Source organism: Patagioenas fasciata, chromosome 1 (assembly GCF_037038585.1).
Source record: "Patagioenas fasciata isolate bPatFas1 chromosome 1, bPatFas1.hap1, whole genome shotgun sequence".
NCBI classification, from domain to species: Eukaryota; Metazoa; Chordata; class Aves; order Columbiformes; family Columbidae; genus Patagioenas; species Patagioenas fasciata.
Window position 1 is genome coordinate 5,009,189 of NC_092520.1, and position 22,372 is coordinate 5,031,560.

General features: G+C 48.9%; 1 protein-coding gene across 3 annotated transcripts in view; it reads right to left on the reverse strand.

The window, feature by feature from the left end:
• Positions 1–1,464: 1,464 nt before the first annotated feature.
• GAB2 (GRB2 associated binding protein 2) overlaps positions 1,465–22,372 on the reverse strand; it is a 109,344-nt gene continuing 88,436 nt past the window's right edge. For all 3 annotated transcript variants that reach the window (XM_065833254.2, XM_071817321.1, XM_065833264.2), the window contains 8 exons: positions 21,218–21,458; positions 17,018–17,604; positions 15,864–15,958; positions 14,839–15,121; positions 13,832–13,922; positions 11,429–11,531; positions 10,472–10,597; positions 1,465–8,683 (listed from right to left, as the gene is read on the reverse strand). In XM_065833254.2, the coding sequence (XP_065689326.2) occupies positions 8,540–8,683; positions 10,472–10,597; positions 11,429–11,531; positions 13,832–13,922; positions 14,839–15,121; positions 15,864–15,958; positions 17,018–17,604; positions 21,218–21,458 (1,670 nt within the window). In that variant the 3' untranslated portion in view covers positions 1,465–8,539. The remainder of the gene's footprint in view (positions 8,684–10,471; positions 10,598–11,428; positions 11,532–13,831; positions 13,923–14,838; positions 15,122–15,863; positions 15,959–17,017; positions 17,605–21,217; positions 21,459–22,372) is intronic.

A 22,372-nucleotide genomic window follows, 5' to 3' on the forward strand; every position in this document is an offset into this window, starting at 1 on the left:
CGCATCATTCCTGGGGCTCCTCTGGCCCCTCTCCAGCAGGTCCATGTGTGTCCTGTGCTGAGGACCCAGAGCTGGACCAGCACTGCAGGGGGGTCTCACCAGAGCGGAGCAGAGGGGCAGAATCCCCTCCCTCCACCTGCTGCTCACGCTGCTGGGGATGCAGCCCAGGACATGGGTGGATTTCTGGGCTGCAAGCACAAGTTGCCGGCTCCGGGTCAATATTTCACCCCCAGCACGCCCCTAGTCCTTCTCCACAGGGCCGTTCTCCATCCCAAGCCTGGAGGCTGACCTGATCCATGTGTTGGACCTTGCACTTGGCCTTGTTGAACTTCATGAGATTCACCTGAACCCACTCCTCAAGCCTGTCAAGGTCTCTCTGGATGGTATCTCTGTCTGTAGAGTATCAACCACACCATTCAGCTTGGTGATGTTTGCAAATGGTCACCAATGAGGATATTAAATAGTATTGGTCCCAGTATGGGCCCTTGGGAGACACCACTCATTACTGGTTTCCACTTGGACACTGAGCTGTTGACGGTAATTCCTTCGATACAGCCATCCAGCCAATTCCTCATTCAGCTAATGATCCATCCATCAAACCAATTTAGAAAAATGTTATGGGGGACCATATTAAAGGCTTTACAGAAATCTAGTATAGCATTAGTACAGTATGTATCTATGGTATCTATGCTATACCAATTATAGTATATGCTATATTAATATTAGTGTTAGTAATAACAGTAATATTTGTATATGGTATATTAGTAAAGTCTATGCTACAGTATAACCGATAATATTGCCCGTAGAGTCACACAAGCCTCTGGCCAAGGAGAGCTTGCAGTAGGGTCCTCAGCTCCAGGTTTGGGATCTCAGATGTGTTGCAGGAGTGAGACGATGCTACTTTTGTCTAAAAAGTGGGATCCAGAGGCTGTGCTGTAGCGAGGTGCTTTTCCTCAGGTATCTATATAATTTTCTTAAAATTAGATATAAGTGTCTTGAAGTAGGGCAGGGGTTAAATTTTCACTCTGGGCAAAAAGATTTGTTCTTGTGCTTAGACGTTATGGGTGATTTGGTGTCCTGGGCTGGGGCCTACAGGTGCCAAGCTGCTGATGGTCTTCACCCTGCACACACCAAAGTGTATCCCCGGAGCAGATATATTGTATGAAATTCACTTTAACAGCTGAAAACCACACATTTTGGGTTCTGCAATCAACCACATCCTAAAGGCCCTGATTGCACAGACCGGACACCTGAAGCTGTAGGAGATACCTGGTGACATGCTGGGAAGATGCTCTGAAGTCTTGAAAGATGCTGCATAATTCAACTTGATCCGGTCACTAATTACTCCACTCTGAATCCATGTTGGAAGTCACCAGTGAGAGATGTCTCATTATTATCACTCTTTTATTTTCCTGTTGGTTTCCTACTGCATATACACTACTTAAAAATGAGATCACCTTCATGTCAGGCATGTACCATGTTTATTAACAGCAAAAAAAGTATTATCTAGGCTTCACTCAAGACTGATTTACAGGATAAATAATTGTTTCAAATTACTTTTTAAAAAAAAAACAGAACAACAAAGACAAACAACAAAACCCCGAAGAATAAATTAATAACTTAAGTGATTAGTTGTCCACAGTGATTTGAAAACTTAATAACAATTCAAACAGTGACACCACAAGAAGACACATACTGTACAGTTTGCCACAGATTACTCTTGTCCTTCCTTCTACAAATGGAAAACAAAAATTAAAAATACTCCTCTTTAAGAACAGTCATAGGCTTTGTAACACACAAAACATCCCTGCGAATCAGCTGTTGACATGGCGGCTTCAGAGCCAGAGCTCTGACCCCCCCTCACAGCAGGTTAAGAAACAAATGAAGAAAACTACCCTAATTTGGCTGGGTCTGCTCCCACACAACGATGCCCAAAGTCAATGGGGATCCCTTGACTTCACCAAGGGTGGGGTTGAGTGGGACACAACTACTCTAAAGGTTTGGTCCTAACCCTACGGGATTCATCGTTGGGCTCCCCTTGGAGCCCAGGGTCCTGCTCCCTTCCCTTCTTCCCAACACCCAAAGGGCTCTCAAACAAAATGTCTTATTTTCAGGGTCGATGTGGCAGCAGAAGGCTGAAACTGTGCAAATGGCTTATCACCTCCCCCAGTCCCCTCATTCAGGAGAAAAGTCCCCCTGAGTTTTTTTCCACCTTGGTAATTAGGGATTGAGGGGTTTTTAATGAGTTTTGCAGATCGGGATGTGCAGTGTCGTGTGCGATGCTGGGCATGACAAGGGGGTAGCACCACATGCCGCCCAACCATTGCACACAGACTCAAAACAGCTCTTTGTGTTATTAGATGTCAGTTAATTGCATCTCATAATGCATACGTGAGGTGGGGAAATAACTACTGAAAATCTTCATTTTAAAAGCTGGAGAAAAAGTGGCATACAAGGTTCAAATGAACCCTCTTGTCCCACCTGAGGATTAAGTGTGGTGTCACCCAAAGAATGACAGTAAAAATGATGGTTTCTTGTCTCCCTGTCTTGGGGCAAACCTCTCCCATATAGTCAACCCACTGGCCTACAAATGGACCCATTACATGTTAGCAGTTGGCTGCATAAAAAATTAAGACCTTGCTGATTTGAAGCAAGTCCACTGAGAAGCTCTTTTAACTCAAGAGATGAAGCCATGTGGCCCAGCTTCTCCTTCAGACATTGTTGGCTGGTGTCAAAATTTGGACACCATGTACCAGGTCGTGGGTTGGCATGGGGAGAGCTGTTTGGTGACACCTTGCTACATATCAACATTTCCCAAGATCAGCCACTGAAGTAGCAACCTGATCAACAATACAACTCTAGGAGTTGTGAACACAGAGATAAAATTGTGACTACAAGGATGAGACACCACGGACGAGCTGATGGAGGATGAACTGACCAAAAGGTGCATGTCTCTACCTGCAAAAGCCTCATTAACAGTTCCAAGATCATTGTGTACATGTGAGCAGGTTGGTGCTTTCAGGGCAGAGGAGACATGCAGACTCATCAGGAGTCCTAAACTGGTCTATCGGCCCTTGTGTGATTCAATGCTGGACTGGGCCCTCTGATTTCCTTGGAGGCTCTTTGATGGCCATTAGTGTCATCTGGCTGGGACTGGGGTTAGCCTCTTCACCCTTCCCATTACAAGCAGGGCTTCTCCATAGGCACTCATCTCATCCAGACAGCATCCCTCCAATGGGACACACAATGTGGGTGAGTGTCAACTTTTACATGGAACAGCAACATCACCAGGTGGGAAAACAACACAATGACTTGAGAAAACCATCCTCTTATTCACCTCCTGGGCCAGGAAGATCAGACAGGACCTGGGAGATATTTAAACATCTTCCTACCAAAGTCCACCACTGCATCAGACCTGGGCATGGTTCTACCCCTCCCAGGAAGCCATGCTCAATGGGTGGTCAAAACAAGTCAACTCTTCCCACTATGCTCAAGGGACTGGGTCACCAAGGTGTAGATGTTGGCGTGAGTCTACAGAGAGCTCTGGCTTGATGTCTGTCCTAACAAATATACAGCTTCAGGTTGTCCCCCTGTTGCTTGGACTGTCCATGCTCTGGATGACTTGGTCTGGGCCAGCCAGCCCTCTCCCAGGTGCAAGAGATGGCTCCAGTGTGGATTAGGGGGGGTATGGCCTTAGCGGTTGAGCTGTGCCTTGCCACTTGGTTTCATGGACAGAAAAGAGGCCCCGACCCTGTTTCAGATTTTATAGGACTCCAGACAATACCTTTGCCCCCTTCCCTCACATGGAGGAGTCTCCACTCAGCCCCAGCAGCACAGGGTCTCACGGTAAACTGGGGAGAACAGATGTCTCTAAGCCCACCCATTGCTCCATGCAAGGTCAGTTATGGGCTTGATCCAGCTTGGTCTTCAAAAGCTTCAAGGATGGAAGTGGCACCTCACAGGACAACCTTTTGAAGCCATGGCACTGCTTCCTCGTGACCAGCTCACAGGAGCCCTGGAGCAAGGTGTCTCCCAGCATGTCCAGGTCCCCACCATATTTTTGGTAGGGCTTTTCCTGCCCAGCTCAGAGCTGGCCACATGGACCAGCACTATGTGAAAGCCAGAGAGCCAAGGCATCATGTAGTTGGGTAGGATGACCCCCTTGAGTGAAGTGCCCTGTGGAAGTCCCAAGAGTGGTGGAAGCTCCTCTCCCACCAGTACCTGACTTTTGCCGAGCAAAACCCCACTCCACAACCCACAAATCTTCTCTGTATATCTGATTTGAGACTCAGGCTAAAGGAGTACATGGTGAGGACCAAGACTCAAATCTTGCTGGTAAACTTCCCTGCCTCTTTCCTCCTATTTTCTTTCTCCTGCTTGAGACTAAGCCTAGGCCTGGCACCCATTTAGAGCTAGAAATATATTTCTCACTGAAATGTCAGTTCTGACCAAATCAGCTCCAAGGCAGCTCACACATCACACCAGACAGAGGAACAATGAGCAGCAGCCACACAATCTCAGCAAGTGATACATGCTTTTGGAGACTTCTGCCCTTCAAACCACCAGCTTAGTAATTTTAAAGCTTGGGGAGAGCTTTGGGGCATGGCACTGGTACTTCATAAAACTAAATGCTGGGGTCATGATGCTTATACCATAGACAACCCTTCTCCACGAGCACACAAACAGGTAGGCACCACCCTTTTCTTAAATGGGACTGTAGAGCTGAAGAGCAAGCTCTGACATGAAGACTCAAGCCATTTGAATTGCAATTAAAATGAATCATTTGCAATGTTCCCAGCTTCCTAAAATACCTATTTCTAACAAAAGAATCAGTCATACTTGAGCATCCAAGGATAGAGTGGATGTGATAAACTCAATGCCTTCAGGACAAAGTTCTTGGCAGTCCGTGTAATTAAACCAGCTGCTTTTCAGTATGGTTTAAGACTAAACACTGCACAAACATTAATCATCAGGGACTGCTGTAATCAGCTTGACAACCGTCAGGAATGACTATTTCCACTGTAGTCATTGATTACTTAAAGGCTTTCAGGAGGGGCTGATATAGTCATGTCTATATGGCAACGCTTAAAGTCTATGAGCTGCTGCTTAGTTTGGAGGGGCCATTTGCTTGGTGCTTAGCAGGGAAAAAAATGGAAGAATATATCTGTTTCTCAGAAAACGCAGGCCTCACTGCAAAGCAGAGAGGGACCAGCAACCAGTGGTTTCAAAATAGCCACTTTTGGGCTATTTGGGTCCTTGGTCTGCCAAATGCAAAGAGACAGTTACTGGGGATGCTCGTGAAAGAAAACAGTCAAAACAGGGGGTCTGAGCCTGGGAAAAGAGCTACCCCATATCAGTGCCTGCCCCACAGACAAATACAGACATTTGTGGGATGTAGAGAAAAAGGACTAGTTTCTCCAGTACCACAAATGGCTTTTCCAATCTTAGTTAACTCTTTGGATTAAACGTAAGAGTGAGCACTGGGTGTAGCCAGTCCCAGTGTGGAAGTACAAGGCATGGACTCATCAAAATGCATCCCAACCCATTGTATTGTCCCTCAGGCCACTGCACCACCAGAAATGACGACTGCCCTGCTGCCTCCCCCTTGCCTGCCCACTTTCAGGGTGCTTTTGGGACTTGTTGACCTCCCCGTCTCACATGTGGATGAAAAGACTCAATCCGAGCATGGGTTATCCCTTGATTTCTCCAGGCTTTTGGTCCAGTTTAAGATTTTTTTAGCCTGGAGCTGGGCTCAGATTCAGCTCGAGAATAGTTGCAGTGTTTTACTGAGACAGACCCAGGGCAGCATAAAGAGTTATTCTCAAAATCTGTGAGGAGAACAGCACAATTTTGGCAGGGAAATACATCCAGTGGGCACCATAATCCTTCTCCCACAACCTCATCTTCCTTTGTGTCCGCTTCACAGTTTAGAGGATGAAATAGGAAAAAAAGAGCTTCCCATTTGAGTTACACTTGCTTTTTGGTGGGGATGGGGAGCTCACGTGGGTGAACACGCACTTCAGCGTGCTCTGGATCTGGCCCAAAGTTTAGTCTCCCCTGAGATGCAGTGATGAAAGAGGCTATAGAAATATGAAGCATTGTACTCTGGTCTTCATTACATTATCTCACCATGCAAATGTGCAAGCCCCCAATGAGATGCAAAGGCCCTTGCAGGCTGTAACACAGTCCCCGACCTTCAGAAAGCATCTGGCTGTGCTAAATCTTCCCCTTTGGGTATTTTTTGTTTCTCCTAGATGATTATTATTTTTGCCATGAACATTAGGATATCTGCTTCAATATTGCTGTAAAAGGACAACACTTTAGTGTCTTATAAGGGTTGTTAGAGCTTTTCCATTAATATCCTTCCCTTTCATGGCATTCAAGAAGAAAATATAAATTGGTGTTGGAAGATCAAGACTTATTTTACCAGCACACAGCCCTTAAGGGACCGGTATCTGATGCCCATGTGCGTCACATCTGGTCCTTTCCAAACTCAGACCAAGATTAGACAAATGTGCTAATGCTTAAGCATCGATAATCAATGCAACTTGGTGGTGTTGGTGGAACATAGAACCCATGGTTCTGGGAGGGGCTCAGCTTGCAGAAAGAATAGCTCCAGCTATTTAATAAATATTATTACCTAATCTTTCTAACGTCTTGTCATTTGGCTCTTGGTTTGCGGACAGCCTGTTTATCTGTGTCAGCGCTCGCTGTCTGGCAATCAGGCTGCTCCGTGGCAATCATTAGTCCTTCCTGTTTTCATGAGATCATGAATTATTATCTCTGCAATAAACTGTCTCTTCCTTCTCAGTTCTCTGTGCCTGGCAGCTGCCTGAGGAGCGATCTTGAAGCCTGGATGTGTCAAGGAGGCTGGCAAGGGACAATAGCAGATTCGTATCCATAATTAGAGCCTAGGGTCATTAATGTCAACAGGCCCCATTTCTGTGTTGAAGAAAAATTGCTGAAGATGGGGAGAAAATACCTAGTCTGGTCCTTTGCACCACCACAAACCAAACATAATGCTACATTAAAGCTAACACTGAAACACCTTGCCCTGACTCTCCTGACCATCCTCTTCCCAAGCCTAAGGCCTCACCATCAACCAACATTTAGAATCATAGGAAAGATTTGGTTGGAAGAGACCCTCAAGATCATCGAGTCCAACCGTTAACCCAACACTGGCACTAAACCATGTCCCCAAGAACCTCATCTACATGTCTTTTCAACCCCTCCAGGGATGGTGACTCCACCACTGCCCTGGGCAGCCTGTTCTAATGCCTGACAATTCTTCTTTCCAGGAATTCTTTCCTAATATCCAATCTAAACCTCCTCTGGTGCAGCTTGAGGTAATTTCCTCTTGTCCTATCACTTGCTACTGGGGAGAAGAAACCAACACCCTCAATGCTACAAACCCCTTTCCAGTTCCAAGTTCCATTGGACCTCGTCACCCAAGACCAACCTCTGCAGTTCAGCATTCACCTTCTCCTTGTCCTCACAACAGCCTCCCACTCCCTCCTTGTCACTCATCCTCACACCAGTCCAGATATACAGGGTCTCCAGAGCCTCCCTGTGCCCCTTGAACTCAGCCACAGAGCTTCTCATGATGGCCATGAATGTAGGACTCTCACTCTGTGGGCTTCTTGTGGTGCCTCAAAGAGCAGATTTTGGTTCTTAGGGCCAGATTCATAAGAAATTGGTTTCAGATAGACAGTGGGTCAGGGCTTAAATTCTGCCATTCAAAGCCGATCTCTCCAGCCCATTGACTTTGAGAGAAGCTGGAGACCATCATCATCAGAAGACAGCCCAACAAAACTGGCTGCTTCACACATGCATGCATGGGTGTGAGCATGTACTCACATATACGTGTGCGTTGGTCGGGCAAGACCTGGCATTCAAAGTCAGCTCAATGGAACAGTCTGGATGCTCTTCAAGCTCCCAAAGGCTAAAACCCACAGCCAAGCACATGAGGGCCACCCCACCAGGAGGAGAGTAGCCCTCAGAGGTTCTGAACATATTATTTACAAGAGATGGGACAACGAAAGTGATTTTGAAATGAATGATCCTTGCTGAGTTTTGAGAATGGGAGAAGGCAGAGAAGAGTGCAACTGTAAGGAGTGGGGAATAAGAGCTGGAGAATGATGTCCTAGGAGAGATGCTGCAAACCTGCACGGCACGGTTTGGGAGTATGGTGTAGAAGAAGACGGGGAGAGATGATGCAGTGTTAGCACATACAAGGTGGCTTTAATAGCTGTAAGCAAAAGATGTGTAAGGTGAAACCTGGTATTGCTAAGTTGGAGTTCCTGGATAGTGCATCCAGCAGCTAAAGCACAAACCGAGCCACCAAACATCGTTGGTCTTTATCACTGGCAAACAGTATCTGCTAAGTCTTCCCCTGAAATTAAGTTTCTTTTTGACATAAAAGAAAAAAAAATAATGAAGACCCCCCTCTTCCCTCTGCAGACAAGTTTCAGAAATCCAGCTCAGGTGGAGCTGGAAGCCCAGTGGGACATTTGCCTGTTTCGCTGCCTGTCCCCGACCGCTACGGCTTCGTGCTCTTGGTGGGTTCCGAGGACTGCCGCACATCAGTCCACTCCTGCATGGTGCTCTGCAGCGCCTGCGTCTTCTCCTTGTCCACTTGCACGTAATCAACCTTCTCATCCGAGGCGACCGATGAGGTGGAGGGCTGTGGGGAGGAGAAACACGGCCACCGCCTGGTCACTCATCAGCTCCTTGCTCTTCCCTCTTGCTCCTTCCCGTAGCAGCACCGTGGGTGCTGCAAGTCCCCCAGCACCTCCCCTGCTTTCTTGCAGACTCCATAGCTCATCACCCTCCCTCTAACTTCCCAAATGGTCTTGGATGAAAGATTTCAGTCTACTCTGCATCTTGCTTGGATGAGACCATGGTGCAACGGGAAGATGGAAACAGCACCGGGGCCTCTACCTTCACGCCAACTCTGGGATGTGAATGTTTGGTTGCAAATTTGGTATCTAACCACTGATACTGCAAACTCAGCATTGCATCTTGCTCATTTTTTTTTAAAGAACTCAAGAATTCTTATAGGTACACATCAAAATCCCAGCTCCATGCCTCTTAGCTGTGCTGACTCTACACACCTATGGCACAAGATTATTTTCATCCCCAAAACAACAGATGTGTTTGCAGGTTCACCAAGGAGACCTGTTGAGGAAGAAGGAGATACTTTTTTCTGTAGTTTCTTGAGCCCTGGAACTTTGTCTGCTTATACAGGCATTTCAGAGGACCCTCAAGCTATTTGCAACCAGAGCCAGATGGTGCTTTCAAGGGTCTAAAAATGACCTTTGCAGGATGGGATATAATTTAAGTTGGTAATACCTGCAGGAATATTGGTGGGAAGAAAGAAACAATCAAGGGAGAACTGCCAAATTAAAAATAGACCTAGCCAGTGAGATGCCTCGCCTAGGAAACAAGGCTGTGTTCGAGAAAATTGAGGCCAATTCACAGGTGATTCCCACCAAAGTTTATCCAGTGCCTTGTCCTTCACCATCCCCTTGCTCAGGTGCTGCTTTGCTTGAGCCAGTCTCTGCTTCTCCATCCCAGTTTGCTCAGACCTGCCTTTGGTCCCTCATGTCATATGAGACTTTTAAGCCTTGTCTGTCACAGAATCATAGAATAGCTTGGGTTGTAAGGGACCTTCAAAGGTCATCTAGTCCAACCCCGCCACCTCAGGAGAGGTTTCCTTTGGACACGGGGATGCCCTGAGGTCCTTCCTTGCTCTGTTTTTCTGTGATTCACTTAGAGATTGCTTTTGTTTCCTCCATATATGAATCTGGAGAAAAGTCGCCAATATGTGGGTCTTTAGGAGCTTTCTCCTTCCACATTTCCACATTAAACTTGGCAGAGGCATCCCATTCCCGACCCATTTTCTCCCCACAGCTCTTTCTCACTGGGCAATGGCTTGATTAGCTCAACATAATCCAGCTTTTAAACATCAGCTTCACTTTTCAAAAGCAGTTTGTCCTTTTCCTGCCCAAATGGTGCCCTTTAAAAGCACCTGACTGTCAGGAGGCAGGTGCCCAGTATTTTCCGAATGAGCTCCTGAAATTATCTCAGGTGGAAAACCCAAGTCTGGTTCTGGAGGATCTGTTGTTCTGAAGGAGGAGAACAAAAAATTTCTGATACTTCTTGGGATACTTCTTGACAGCTTTGGAATACAAAATCTCCAGCTGAATTTCTGATCTCATCAGCATCCCCGAAGCCCTGCACATCCATGCTTTCTGGTGACACTTCCAGAAAGGCCACAGATGTGCAACACAGACCAAGTCTGACCTAGAATAAATACACCAGTGGATCTGCAGGGAAAATCATGCCTTTGAGGCTACAGTGCTGTTTATCAACCCTGCCCAGGGCTTTGGACCGTGCTGTTGCGAATGTGCATAAAAACCCTTAAAAAATTAATCCCTTTTAATCAGAAGTTTAAAAAAATCCCCCGTACCTTTCTGTGTGGCCCTGGTGAGCTTGGCTGGAAGTCCAGGGCCAGATAATCCACGCTCCCCGAACTCTTTTTAGGTGCTGGGCTGTTGGTGCCACTAGGAACAGGAGAAGCAGAAATGGGGTTTTGCTAATGTAGGGAAGAGACAGGAGAGATAATGAGGATTAAAATGTGAAGAAGGCAAAAAAAAAAGGAATTAACACAAATCTGGCAACAAAATTCCTTGGTTGTACTTTCTAAAGAGGTCCCAGCCTGGATATGTGCTCACCTGCCTCTCTGGGACCAGGCTGTGCAGAGCTGCTGGGGGACTATATATATTGTATATTGTGCTAACAAATACTTCAAGTTCATGCTCAAGTTCTGCTGCCTTTGTGCTGATTTTATTCACATGCCTGACGTCAGACGTGGACTTCAGCATTTTGCAGGAACCACACCTCAGTGAGGCCAGACCAGCTCTGGGATCTTCACCAAACACAGCCACGCTACACAGAGCACAGATTCCCTCTGCCCCCTTAGTTACACAGCCTCAAAAATATGCTTCAAGTCAGCAGCTTCACGAGGAGAGACAAAACCCCCTCCCTGCAGACAGTACCACTCCCAGCTGCTGCTACAATAGCCCCTGCCCTCCACACAAACATGAGGTCAGCAGCTATTATAGAAAAAAAATCAAATTAGGAAAATAGACTGCGACAGTCCATAGACATTTTATCCCCTCTTAATTCCTCCCAAAGTAGGTGATTTATGTTCCCGATCTCATATGCAGTTAAAACCCCAATGGGACGTGTCATTTTGGGAATGAAAGCCACTGTTTTGTGCCTGTAGGGATGTACATAAGGATTACAGCACATTCCTCATGGTGCTATCTGAGCACTTCCATGTCACGAGCTAGGAATGTGTTTGCAGAGCTGGGGAATGTATATGTCCTGCCAGGACCATATATCTCAGCTGTGGGGCCCTTACCATTGCCACGTAGTTCTCCTCGCTGTCTCCAGAGTCAGTGCTGGTGATGCTCTGGGAGGAGACAGGGCGGCAGTATTGCAAGGAGCCGGCGTTGAAGCTCTGGCTGTAAGGACAACGGTCAAGGCGTTAATGGTGGTGGCAGGTGTTGCTTGTCCATTGTTGTTTGTTGAGGGAGGTTGTCCTCCCCCTCTACTCTGCCCTGGTGAGGCCGCATCTGGAGTTCTGGGCTCCCCAGTTTAAGAAGGACAAGGATTTACTGGAGAAACTCCAGCTGCAAAGACGCTGAGGGGTCTCGAGCATCTTTCTTATGGGAAAAGGCTGACAGAGCTGGGTCTGTTCAGCCTGGAGAAGCTGAGAGGGGATCTTATCAGTGTTTGTAAATATCTCAAGGGTGGGATTCAAGAAGATGGACCAGACTCTTTTCAGTGTTGCCCAACAACAGGATGAGGGGCAACGGGCACAGACTGAAACACAGGAGGTTCCACCTGAACATGAGGAGAAACTTCTTTACTTTGAGGTGCCAGAGCCCTGGAACAGGCTGCCCAGAGAGGCTGTGGAGTCTCCTTCTCTGGAGACATTCAAACCCACCTGGACACCTTCCTGTGTGATCTGCTCTGGTGACCCTGCGTTAGCAGGTGGGTTGGACTGGATGATCTCCAGAGGTCCCTTCCAATCCCAGCCATTCTGTGATTCTGCAATCTGGGGCCTGGGCATGAAAAGCTGGTGACATTGAAGTTCTCCAACCCAACCTTCCCATGAGTCAGAAATCACCATGTTTAGTGTTCCCATTTTGTTCTTTCTAGGACTTTTTAATAACACCTTGCCTGCTATGTACCTGTAACACTCCTGCTATCAGCTACATAAATTGGGCTCCATGAACTCTTTTATCTCACAGGAAATAATTCATTGTGGAGGATGCAGACCCAGCCTCAGTGGAGCTTCTCACCCCCAGCCTCACCACAGTTCCAGGATTTGTTTACCGTGCAGGGCTCTATCTGAATTTTTTGCTGAAAAACAAAACCTCTGGGGCATTGTCTTGCTTGCAATTGGCCAAATCTGATTATACAGAAAAACATAATGCAATCAGCATCTGGCATTAAAGCTTGTGTCTTAAAAAGCTATTTGTTGCCTTGCAGTAAAGGCAGGGTCATATGATTAGCTGATAAGGGAAAAATCCATTAGCTTCTCCCGGGTCGGACGTCTTGTCAATCAAACCCCGCTTGCTGTTTCCCCGTGCAGTGATTTCAGCACACAGTGCTCATGCCCTGCAGTCAGTCTCCACACAATCCAATTTATTAGAGGAGTCATAGCAGCCAAGCTTTGCCTCTGCCTTTCATTGGGCAACATCAGGCCACGAATTAGCAGCAGAACTGGAATTGTGCGAATCCTGTTATTTTTGGCTGGCGGATTTTGCTCTGAAGTGCTCTGGTTTCATTTTGCAGACTTCCTTTAGGCTAGGCTTTGCTTTCAAGGCAATCAAAACACAGCTCAGTCAGACCCTGCAAATGTCACTTTGTGGTTTGAGACTACAGTGGGGTTTTGGGGGGAAAAGTTGGATGTGTAATTGTGGTCTGTGGCCCCAGTGCTGCCGAGTTGGGGCGGCTCAGCTGGGTCACAACTCGTGGTGAACTACAGGCCCTGCTTCAGAGGCACAACCCTCTGGGTGGTGTCAGATGCCAGAAATAGGAAATATCTTCAAGGGATCTTAATTAGCTGCTTGGCCACATGCTGGGCTTTCATGTGAAATCCTAACCTAAACCAATTTATCATCCTGCCACCACCTGTAAGTTGGGGAGTACAACTCCAGCTCTTACAACGCTCGACTAAGCTCGTGAGGGGTCCAAGAGAGGAGTCCCTCTGCTTCAACAGCATCTGCCCCAGGTCCTAAGTCTGGCCATGATGTGACCAAAGAAATCCCTGAGCTCCGAATCACCATGGTGTGGCAGGATATTTTAGGAGAGAATTACTCCACAAATGCTCCTCTTCCTAGATAGCTGCTTCTGGTCCCTGATGGAGATACGGGTGTTGAGCATGGTGAGCTTTCATCCCAGTGGAGATGTTTGCATAGCATGACCCAGCTCTGCAACTCCTGTTTCTAAAATTGGCAAAGAACAAAAGGAGGGCCGAAGGGATCATTCAGCTTCTGTATGCAAAGTCTGGGCTCACTTCTAGCTTGATTCAAGATGGCCCACGAGAAATATGGCCTTCAACAAAAAGAGATGGCAGGCCAGAAGAAACCTTTGCAGTGAGCAGAAGGGCAGCTGACATCCCCATTACACTTAGCCAGAGATGTTAAATCCACAGCAAAGGTGACAGCGTGGCTACAGGTGAACACCAGCGAGAGTGAGACCAGAGATCTGCTGTTAGAGCAAAGCGAGAATTCCTACTCCAAGCACTACTCACGTTGGCCTGGACCAGGATTTCGTGACTGGTGATTTGAAGGGAAGCTCCTCAATGACAGCGTTGTTTCTCAAGTCCAGCGGTGATGGCTTTGCTGGGGACAAAAAACTTTTTATTCAGAGGCAGCGCATTCCTACAATTAAGTATCTATGGCTGGCATGAGAGAGGATGCTCCTCAACAACTTGTTATTTGCATCCCATTCTGCTAATCAAGCCCCCAGCCCTCCTTGCTGTTGACAAATTCCTCCAACCAAAACCTCTACACTCATTCAAGCCTCCCAGGGAACAGAGATCTGCTAGAAGTGCCCAAACCCAGAGTATAATAAATCCATTAATTAAGGACCTGTGATAATCCATTATATGGGGATGAGAACAGGCATTGCCAAACCTTAGCTGCCTCCGATCAGAGAGTTTCTTCATAAAGAATGGGAAAGGACCTCTGTGGGAGAACATGGAAGCTCTTTTCATCATGGGTGGTTCATTGGGTGGAAGAGTGGCTCACTCCAGCCCCAGCCCTCATCTAGCACACTGATGGGGTTAGGTGCTGACATCCTAACAATGGGAGCCCTTCTCCTTGGCATCTCCTTGGTGACCTGTTGGGCAATGGTTTGTGGAGGAATTTGGAGGATGTAGGCAAAGCCCTGAGGGAAGAACTGCCTAGAGGCAGCCAGTAGGAAACAGAAGAAGAAATCTGGGTTATCTGAATACAACACAGAGATTTTTTGAGTGGAGCATAGGGAGGGGTGCAGCTAAAGAGGGTGAGATCCTGCCTGTGACATGCATCTCTTATAAAGGCCAGGAAGGGTTTGAGAGAGCACCATGGAAGTTGCGTTTGCACCACAGTCCTCTTGAAATGGAACGGAGAAGATCTGAAGGTCTAACTGTGCTGCAGTAGCAAATCACACCCCGCATGACTCCACTGAATGTGTACAAGATGATAGATGCAATCCAAAATATTACAAGAATAGAAGAGTTCCTGCAGAGATTTGCCCACAAACAACTGTTCTTACCTTTCCGGTCGGGTTTGAGGTTGCGGTTGACTGGCGGGGGCTGGATTTCACTCAACCGTCTGTGGCACTGTGCCATGGCTCCTCCTTTATGCACGGGAAGGGTGGCTGAGGACAACCCCACCAGGTCAAAGTGATGTGGTCCAGGGCTCATGGGGATGTAGAGATTTTGGGCATTGTCGTTGGCTTTCTCGGAGTGGATCAGGGGTGAGGAACTGGGGTTCATGGGAACATAGTTGTCCTCAGAGTCGGTGCTGTGGGAGCGGGCCACCACTGCCTTGGCTTGCTGGGGGACAAGTGAGGGGATGTACTGTGAGCATCAGACACTGTTCAACCCCATCCCACTATAAACCCCATCATCCCATCATTACTGAACATGTACCTGAGGTGGGACCAGCTCTAACATCTCAGGACAGAGGGAAGGGATGGTCTGTCCCCTCCTTGGCCATCAGTTTGCACTGAGAAGGTCTACCTCCACTATTTCAAAGACACTGTGACATCTTGAGTTCAGGGCAAGGTCTTAATAACCCAGACTTGAGCCTCTTCTCATGATCAGAGTGAGCTGCAGGAGCATGCTTTAACCTGGAAAGTCATTTTTCCCTGGGCTCTGGCCATGACTAAAATGCAATATGAAAGGCTGCTTTAATGTCATTTCCAGTTCAGGAACTCTCAGAAAGTGCACAAAAGAGGCTGTTCTGGCAACATGTCAAAATTCAGCTCAGCAGCAACCCAGGCTTTCAGGAAGAAGCCAAACTCCTGGGTGCTTTTCTTGGGTCAAAGCTCCAAGCAGACACACTCTGTGGAAGCACCCAAAGCAAAGCTCTGCATGTGGTTCTGGGTTAGGTGGTTGTCCCTCCATCTCTACCCTGCTGGCCACCATGGTTTTAACTGAAATTAGTAATAAAACCCTTCTTGACTTAGCTCTGATGTAATGGTTTGTGAGATTCAACCTGGAACTGATTTGTCTCTGAATCTATAAGGTGCGAAAGGTGCCTATAGCATGGTGGCTGATACCGAGGCCAACTCACCAGGTAGGAGTTGTACCCGTCGTTCATCGACTCGACTGACTGCACAGTGCTGCCGCCCCCGTGCTGGGGGTATTCGTACGTCTCACAAGAAGAAGCTGCAACACAACCACAAATGCACAACATGTCCCAGCACTAATAAACTGCTAATAAAAAGGGCTCCTAAAAACAAAATCCGGGTACTGTGAGGGAAGAATCTACTCTCGGTGATTGAGACTCTGGTGGGAAGATGTGTCCTTTAGCCTGTCACAGACTCCCTGCTATGCTCCCTCCCAATTAGCATCTCTCTGATGTGTTAACGCAAATGCACGGGCCACGCGGACCTAACCTGGTTCTGTCAAAGTGCTGCAAAAACCCAGGGGTGAAGATGTCAGATAAGGTAGATCACGGTGACAAAACTGGGTTAACGGAGAGATCTGTTATGGCTTGCTCAGCAGATGTGAGGGCTGCCAGCCCCTGGTAAGGGGAATATGGGGTGAGAACGGGGTGCTAAGCTCTTAGACTCATCTACCTACTGCTAAGCATGGGTCTGATCTCAACCTAAAGGTTGGTATTTAGGTAGGAGGAGATAGAAGAGGCATTTCAAGGAGCTGTGTGCCTCATTTACAGTATGTTTTCTCTCCAACTGCCCCTTCTAAGTTATTTTGCAACTATCTAATCCTAGGCACAAAGTTTGGAAATGGCACGTCATCCATGGCCAACGGGAAGGGCAGTTCTGCTGCACTGAGGGCATCAGATCTTGAAGATGTGCAAAATTATGACCCTGTCTGGTGAGCAAAACCAAGATAGCTCCAGGCTGAAGTGCGTTCTGTTAACCACGGTTATGAACTGAACTAGAAGCAAGCTAAAAATGGCTGAAATCACCAAAATCTGGTGAAGAGCTGCATGGGCAAGCAGGCTTGAGGTTCTGGCTGAAGGAGCAACACAACCAAGAGTCAGGTGAGCAGCTTGAGCGGGCAGAGCCCTGGAGTTGCCTCTCCATGTCCATTACATACAAAAAACAGGGTCAGATCCTGACCAGGGAGAGCTTCTTTGTGTCCAACCCCCTAGTTGATGCCATCAGCCACCTCAGCCCTACCACAACCCAGTGGTACTGACCCATTCAAGGCTCCTGGGTAGGACAAAGCCACCCCAGAGCTCCCCACCCCCAAATTCACCTCGGTGCAGCCTGCTGTTCTCCACCGCTGGCAGCGTGTTTCTCCGGGGGATGGTGGCTGCCATGGGGGCCAGCCCTAAGTTTTCACCAGGTTGGGGCCGCTGTGGTGGGCTGCCCCACCGCGGCTCCATCTGCCCAGGTTTCGGAGGCCGTGGGGGTGGTGTGGCAGGCGAGTCGCTGGCGGACACAGCCAGAGCATTGTGGTTCTTGTCCAGTGTAAATGTCCTGGGGATCTGGTAGATGGAGAGCGGGGTGGCAGGGATGTCATAGGAGTCCGTGGAGAGCTCCCCAAACTCCTTGCATAGGGTGTTGTTGGGAGTCTTGTAGGTGTAGACCTCCTCATTATCCGTTTCGGAGCTGGTGAGGCTCGACTTGGGGTGGGTGTAGGAAGCGAAGGCGCGCGGGAGGTCGTACGCACTGTCCCTGAACTCCGAGTTGTGCCGGCTGGGTTTCGGCAGGCTGTAAAAGCCGTGGAGCTGCCCGCCGACCCCGTTCACGCAGTGCCCATTGCCCTGGGAGAGCTTCTGGACCGCTGTGTCGCTCCGCATGAAGAAGGCAGACCTTGTGGCTTGGGAGAAGCTGGCACTCCTGCGGAGGAAGGGGAGAAAAGGGCTGAGATGGGGGAAGACCCAGTCCTGGGGTGCACTGAGTTCTGCTTCCCGAGTTTGTTATCTTCCCAACCCACACTGCCCAACCCCAGGGCAATGGGTACATCTCAGACCCCTTCAAACATGCCCACAGCCCATTTTGTCCTGAAAACACCTTCAAAATGACACAGTTACAGCTGGGAGTGCTCAGCTCCATGGTGGGGCTTTGGGGAGGAATAAGCCTTTTATTCAGATAAATAGCTCCAAAAGGGCATTTTTTGCATCAGCTGAAAACAACCCAAGACATGGCTGCAAAGCATTACCCCATCAGTGTTGCCATCATGCGTTGGCCACCTGTCCACAGTGCCTTGCAAATGCGTTTGAGAGGGACTGGAAAAATTCCTGATGGTGTAGATGAGGTTCTTAGGTATGTGATTAAGTGCCAGTGTTGGGTTAACAGGTGGACTCGATGATCTTGAGGCTCTTTTCCAACCAAAATGATTCTATGATTCTATTTCAAAGCCTCCAGCCATGCCACCATCATTTCATCTTGCAGGACAAGCCCAGCTGAGATTTTGGGTTTGCAGCCCTGATCTGCAGGGGAGGAAGAATGAACCTCAGGGTTGAATTCAGATTTATAAAAGCACTTGAGTGCTCTTGGTTGAGTGAGGCAGCATGGTCATTAAGTCCCTGCCTTGCTAATGACTCCTTGATCTGTATTGTGGTCACACCTGGGGACAGCAGCCAGGACAGAGGGCAAGCACTGGGGAGACCTCGGTCCTCTAATGACTGCTTGTTAGCCACTGCTCCTCTGCTAATTCTCTGCAAGTTGTTTCATCTCCTGTTTTATCCCTCCTGCTAATTCCTCTTTCAAGGCTCCAACATTGCAGAAGACCATGAGCCCCGTGGGCTTGGCTTTCTGTACCCCTAACCTCAGCAGATGACATTTTCTCAAGTCAGGGAATGCTTGAATTGGCTACTTGGTCTTTTCTTTCCCCCCACCTCGATCCCAACCTACAAGACTCAGAGAAATGCAAGCATCTCTGACGAAGCACTGGGACATGAGGATAAGCCATGGCAGAGCTGAATGTGGATGATGATGATACCTTCCTTCAAGCCATCTAAAGCAGTGTGGAAGTAGAAAATACAGCAAAGCTCCAAAAAAGAGTTACCCTGCCATGAAAAGCTGATGTATACACACAGGGAGGGTGAGAGATAGCCTTGGGCTGGGTATTTTTACTCACAGAGGTATAACCACATGTAGCTCAGGCTTTTTGGGACCACATGGTGACAGCCAGAAAAGGCTCAGCCAGCCCCATTTAAACATCTCTCCATGGAATAGTGTCCTACCCTGTGTCAGTCATCATGCTGGGAAAAATGGAAATGGTTATGGGGAAGTTGCCAGTTGTGGCAAATCACTGGGGAAGTTCCAGCCCTATGGGAAAAGCTGGGAGATGCTGGTTTCCACCACTCTGGTGGGGTTGATGCTCTGCAGGGACAACAGGGACTCCGTTTCATGGAGCCAGCACGAGATGGCGCTCAGAAATAGGGCTCATTTGGGGAAAAAAAACATAAGTGATGCTGCGATATGATAAACGAACCCCTGACTCGGTGCGCCCAGGAGATGTTTGGGCTTTGTCAGGGTCCTTTTGGCTGACGACTTGAAACATCTCGCGGGTTAATTATTCAGCATTGCCCGCCAATTAGCTACTATTACCCTCATTTTATGGATGAGTAAAGTAAGAGCTCCGACGCTGAAAGGGGAGGGATTCCCAGCAGTCCTGCAGCCTGGCCCTGTGCACTGGGCATCGATTGGGGCCATTATTTCTGGCCCAGTTGCAGAAGCTGCCGCTGGCCAGTTTGTCTCTGGCCACCAAAGCGTTGGTGCTTGCTCCTTCCTCCCTGGTGTCCCAACCACACGTGGGCTCTCGGAGGGTGGCTTTTAGGTGTCCTCACAGCTGGACATCAGAAAGCCTTTTTTTTAAACACCGTTCCACTAACTCCATCTGAAGTTAATTTTTTGGAGCCCTTTTCTGCCGTTTTTATTTTTTTTGGGGGTAGGGGAATGCAGCTGCAGCAGGAAAGCCCAGCGGAGGCTGCAGTCCAGGCTCTGCTCTCACCCCACACCAGCTGGGCTCCATCTCTCCCTTCCTCCCTCCTCGCCACTCTCGCGAGCCAAAACTCTTCATGCCAGAAAAAAAACTTCCTCGCTATTTAAGGCTGTGTCTGGGGGTGGAGAGCTGCCACCGCTCAGAAATACCACATGGTGCACCAAGGGCTGCTGTGAAGCCCAGCAAGCTCTGGGCTACAGCAGGGATGGACAGAAGAGCTATGCAAACCCTGCCCATCCCTCTGGTTGTGTTTTTTTCCTGGTTAAAGGTAAGAATTAGGGCCCCATCTGCAGGATCACAGAGTGGATGACGTTGGAAGGGGCCTCTGGATGTTGTCTGGTCCAACACCCCTACTCAAGCAGGGTCACCCAGAGCCAGTTGCCCGGGACCGTGCTTTTGAATATCTCCAAGGATGGAGACTCCACAACCTCTCTGGGCAACCTGCGTCAGTGCTTGGCCATCCTAATATTGAAAAAGTGTTTCCTGGTGTTCAGAGGGACCCTCCTGTGTCTGCGCTCATTGCCTCTGGTCCTGGCACTGGGCACCACTGACAGCAGCCTGACTCCATCTGCTTTGCACCCTCCCTTCAGGTATTTATATACATTGATAAGATCCCCCCTGAGCCTTCTCTTATTCTGGTTGAACACTTCAGGTCTCTCAGCTTTTCCTCTTAGGAAAGATGCTCCGGTCCCTTCAGCATCTTCATGGTCCTTTGCTGGACTCAATCCAGTATATCCATGTCTCTCTTGTACTGGGGAGCCCAGACTGGACACAGCACTCCAGGTATGGCCTCACCAGTGCTGAGCAGAGGGAAGGACCACCTCCCCTAACCTGCGGGCAATATTTGGCCTAATGTAGCGCAGGACACCATTTGCTTTCTTTGCTGATTCATGTTCAACTTGGTGGCCATCAGGATCCTTTTCTGCCAGCTTGCTTTCCAACTGGATGGCCACCAGCATATACTGGTTCTGGGGGTTGTTTCTTCCCATGTGCTGGACTTTGCACTTATCTTTGTTGAACTTCGTGTGGATCCTGCTGGTCCATTTCTCCAGCTTCTTGAGGTCCCTCTGGTATATCAGCAAGACCATCTGGCCTGTCAGTCACTCCTCCCAGCCTGGTGTCATCTGCAAACTGGTTGAGGGTATACCCTGCCCCCTCATCCACAGGATCAATGAAGATGTTAAACAGGACTGGACCCTTTATTGACCCCTGGGGTACACCACTAGTGACTGACCTCTGACTTGACCTTCTGCTACTGATCGCCATCCTCTGAGTCCGGCCATTCAGCCAATTTTTAATACAACCCAGAAAGCCAGGAAACCCAGGAGCTTGGGAGATTGCTGCTCTGACCTCCTCCTCACAACCGCAATAAGCTGAGACCATCGCTCAGGGATTTCTCCAGCTGGGTTTTGCAGACCTCCAAGAATGGAGGTGGGTTGAGCCGCTCACCCCAACCCCTCCCTCAGCCATCCCTGAGGTTTGGTCCTGGGTAGGCTACAATACCTTGCATTTTCTGACTTTCTGCTCATACACTGGTGGAGGAAAAGGTAATCCTGGGGGGCACTGGCGGACAGGGTGCTCTGGAGGTGGCTGGTGGGCGAGTCGAAGGTGAACAGGGTGGGCTGGCTGGAGTGTGATGGCGCCGAGGACTTGCGCTCTCGCAGCAGGTGGTGGCTGGCGCCGCTGAGCTCTGCCGGAGAGGACCGAGGCGCATGGTTCATGGAGGCGATGCTCCTCAGGGTGTCTGCGCAGGGAAAAAACACACCGGTGAGAGTATGGACACAGTGACCCCACAGCGTGTGTTCCTGGGATTTTCCTTACTGAAATGCTTCAGCATTTATGGAGGTTGGTGGGTTTGCTCTTGGCTCTGAGTGATGCACTGGACAGAAGGCTCCTCTACTTGGAGCGCATGCAACTAGAGGCACCATGTAGGGGAATAAATATTTTATCATAGTTAATAGTTTTATCATATTTTATACTTTTCTCACATGCTCAGTGGCTTGCAGGGATGTCTGGGGGCTGTCAGACCAATTCATGGGGAGACCAGTGGGTTGTTAAAACCTGGTTAAAAAGAGGGAGAGGGAGAGGGAGAGGGAGAGGGAGAGGGAGAGGGAGAGGGAGAGGGAGAGGGAGAGGGAGAGGGAGAGGGAGAGGAGAAGGGAAGGGAAGGGAAGGGAAGGGAAGGGAAGGGAAGGGAAGGGAAGGGAAGGGAAGGGAAGGGAAGGGGAGGGGAGGGGAGGGGAGGGGAGGGGAGGGGAGGGGAGGGGAGGGGAGGGGAGGGGAGGGGAGGGGAGGGGAGGGGAGGGGAGGGGAGGGGAGGGGAGAGGAGGGGAGAGGAGGGGAGAGGAGGGGAGAGGAGAGGAGAGGAGAGGAGAGGAGAGGAGAGGAGAGGAGAGGAGAGGAGAGGAGAGGAGAGGAGAGGAGAGGAGAGGAGAGGAGAGGAGAGGAGAGGAGAGGAGAGGAGAGGAGAGAAGAGGAGAGGAGAGGAGAGGAGAGGAGAGGAGAGAAGAGAAGAGAAGAGAAGAGAAGAGAAGAGAAGAGAAGAGAAGAGAAGAGAAGAGAAGAGAAGAGAAGAGAAGAGAAGAGAAGAGAAGAGAAGAGAAGAGAAGAGAAGAGAAGAGAAGAGAAGAGAAGAGAAGAGAGGAAGAAGACCTTCCA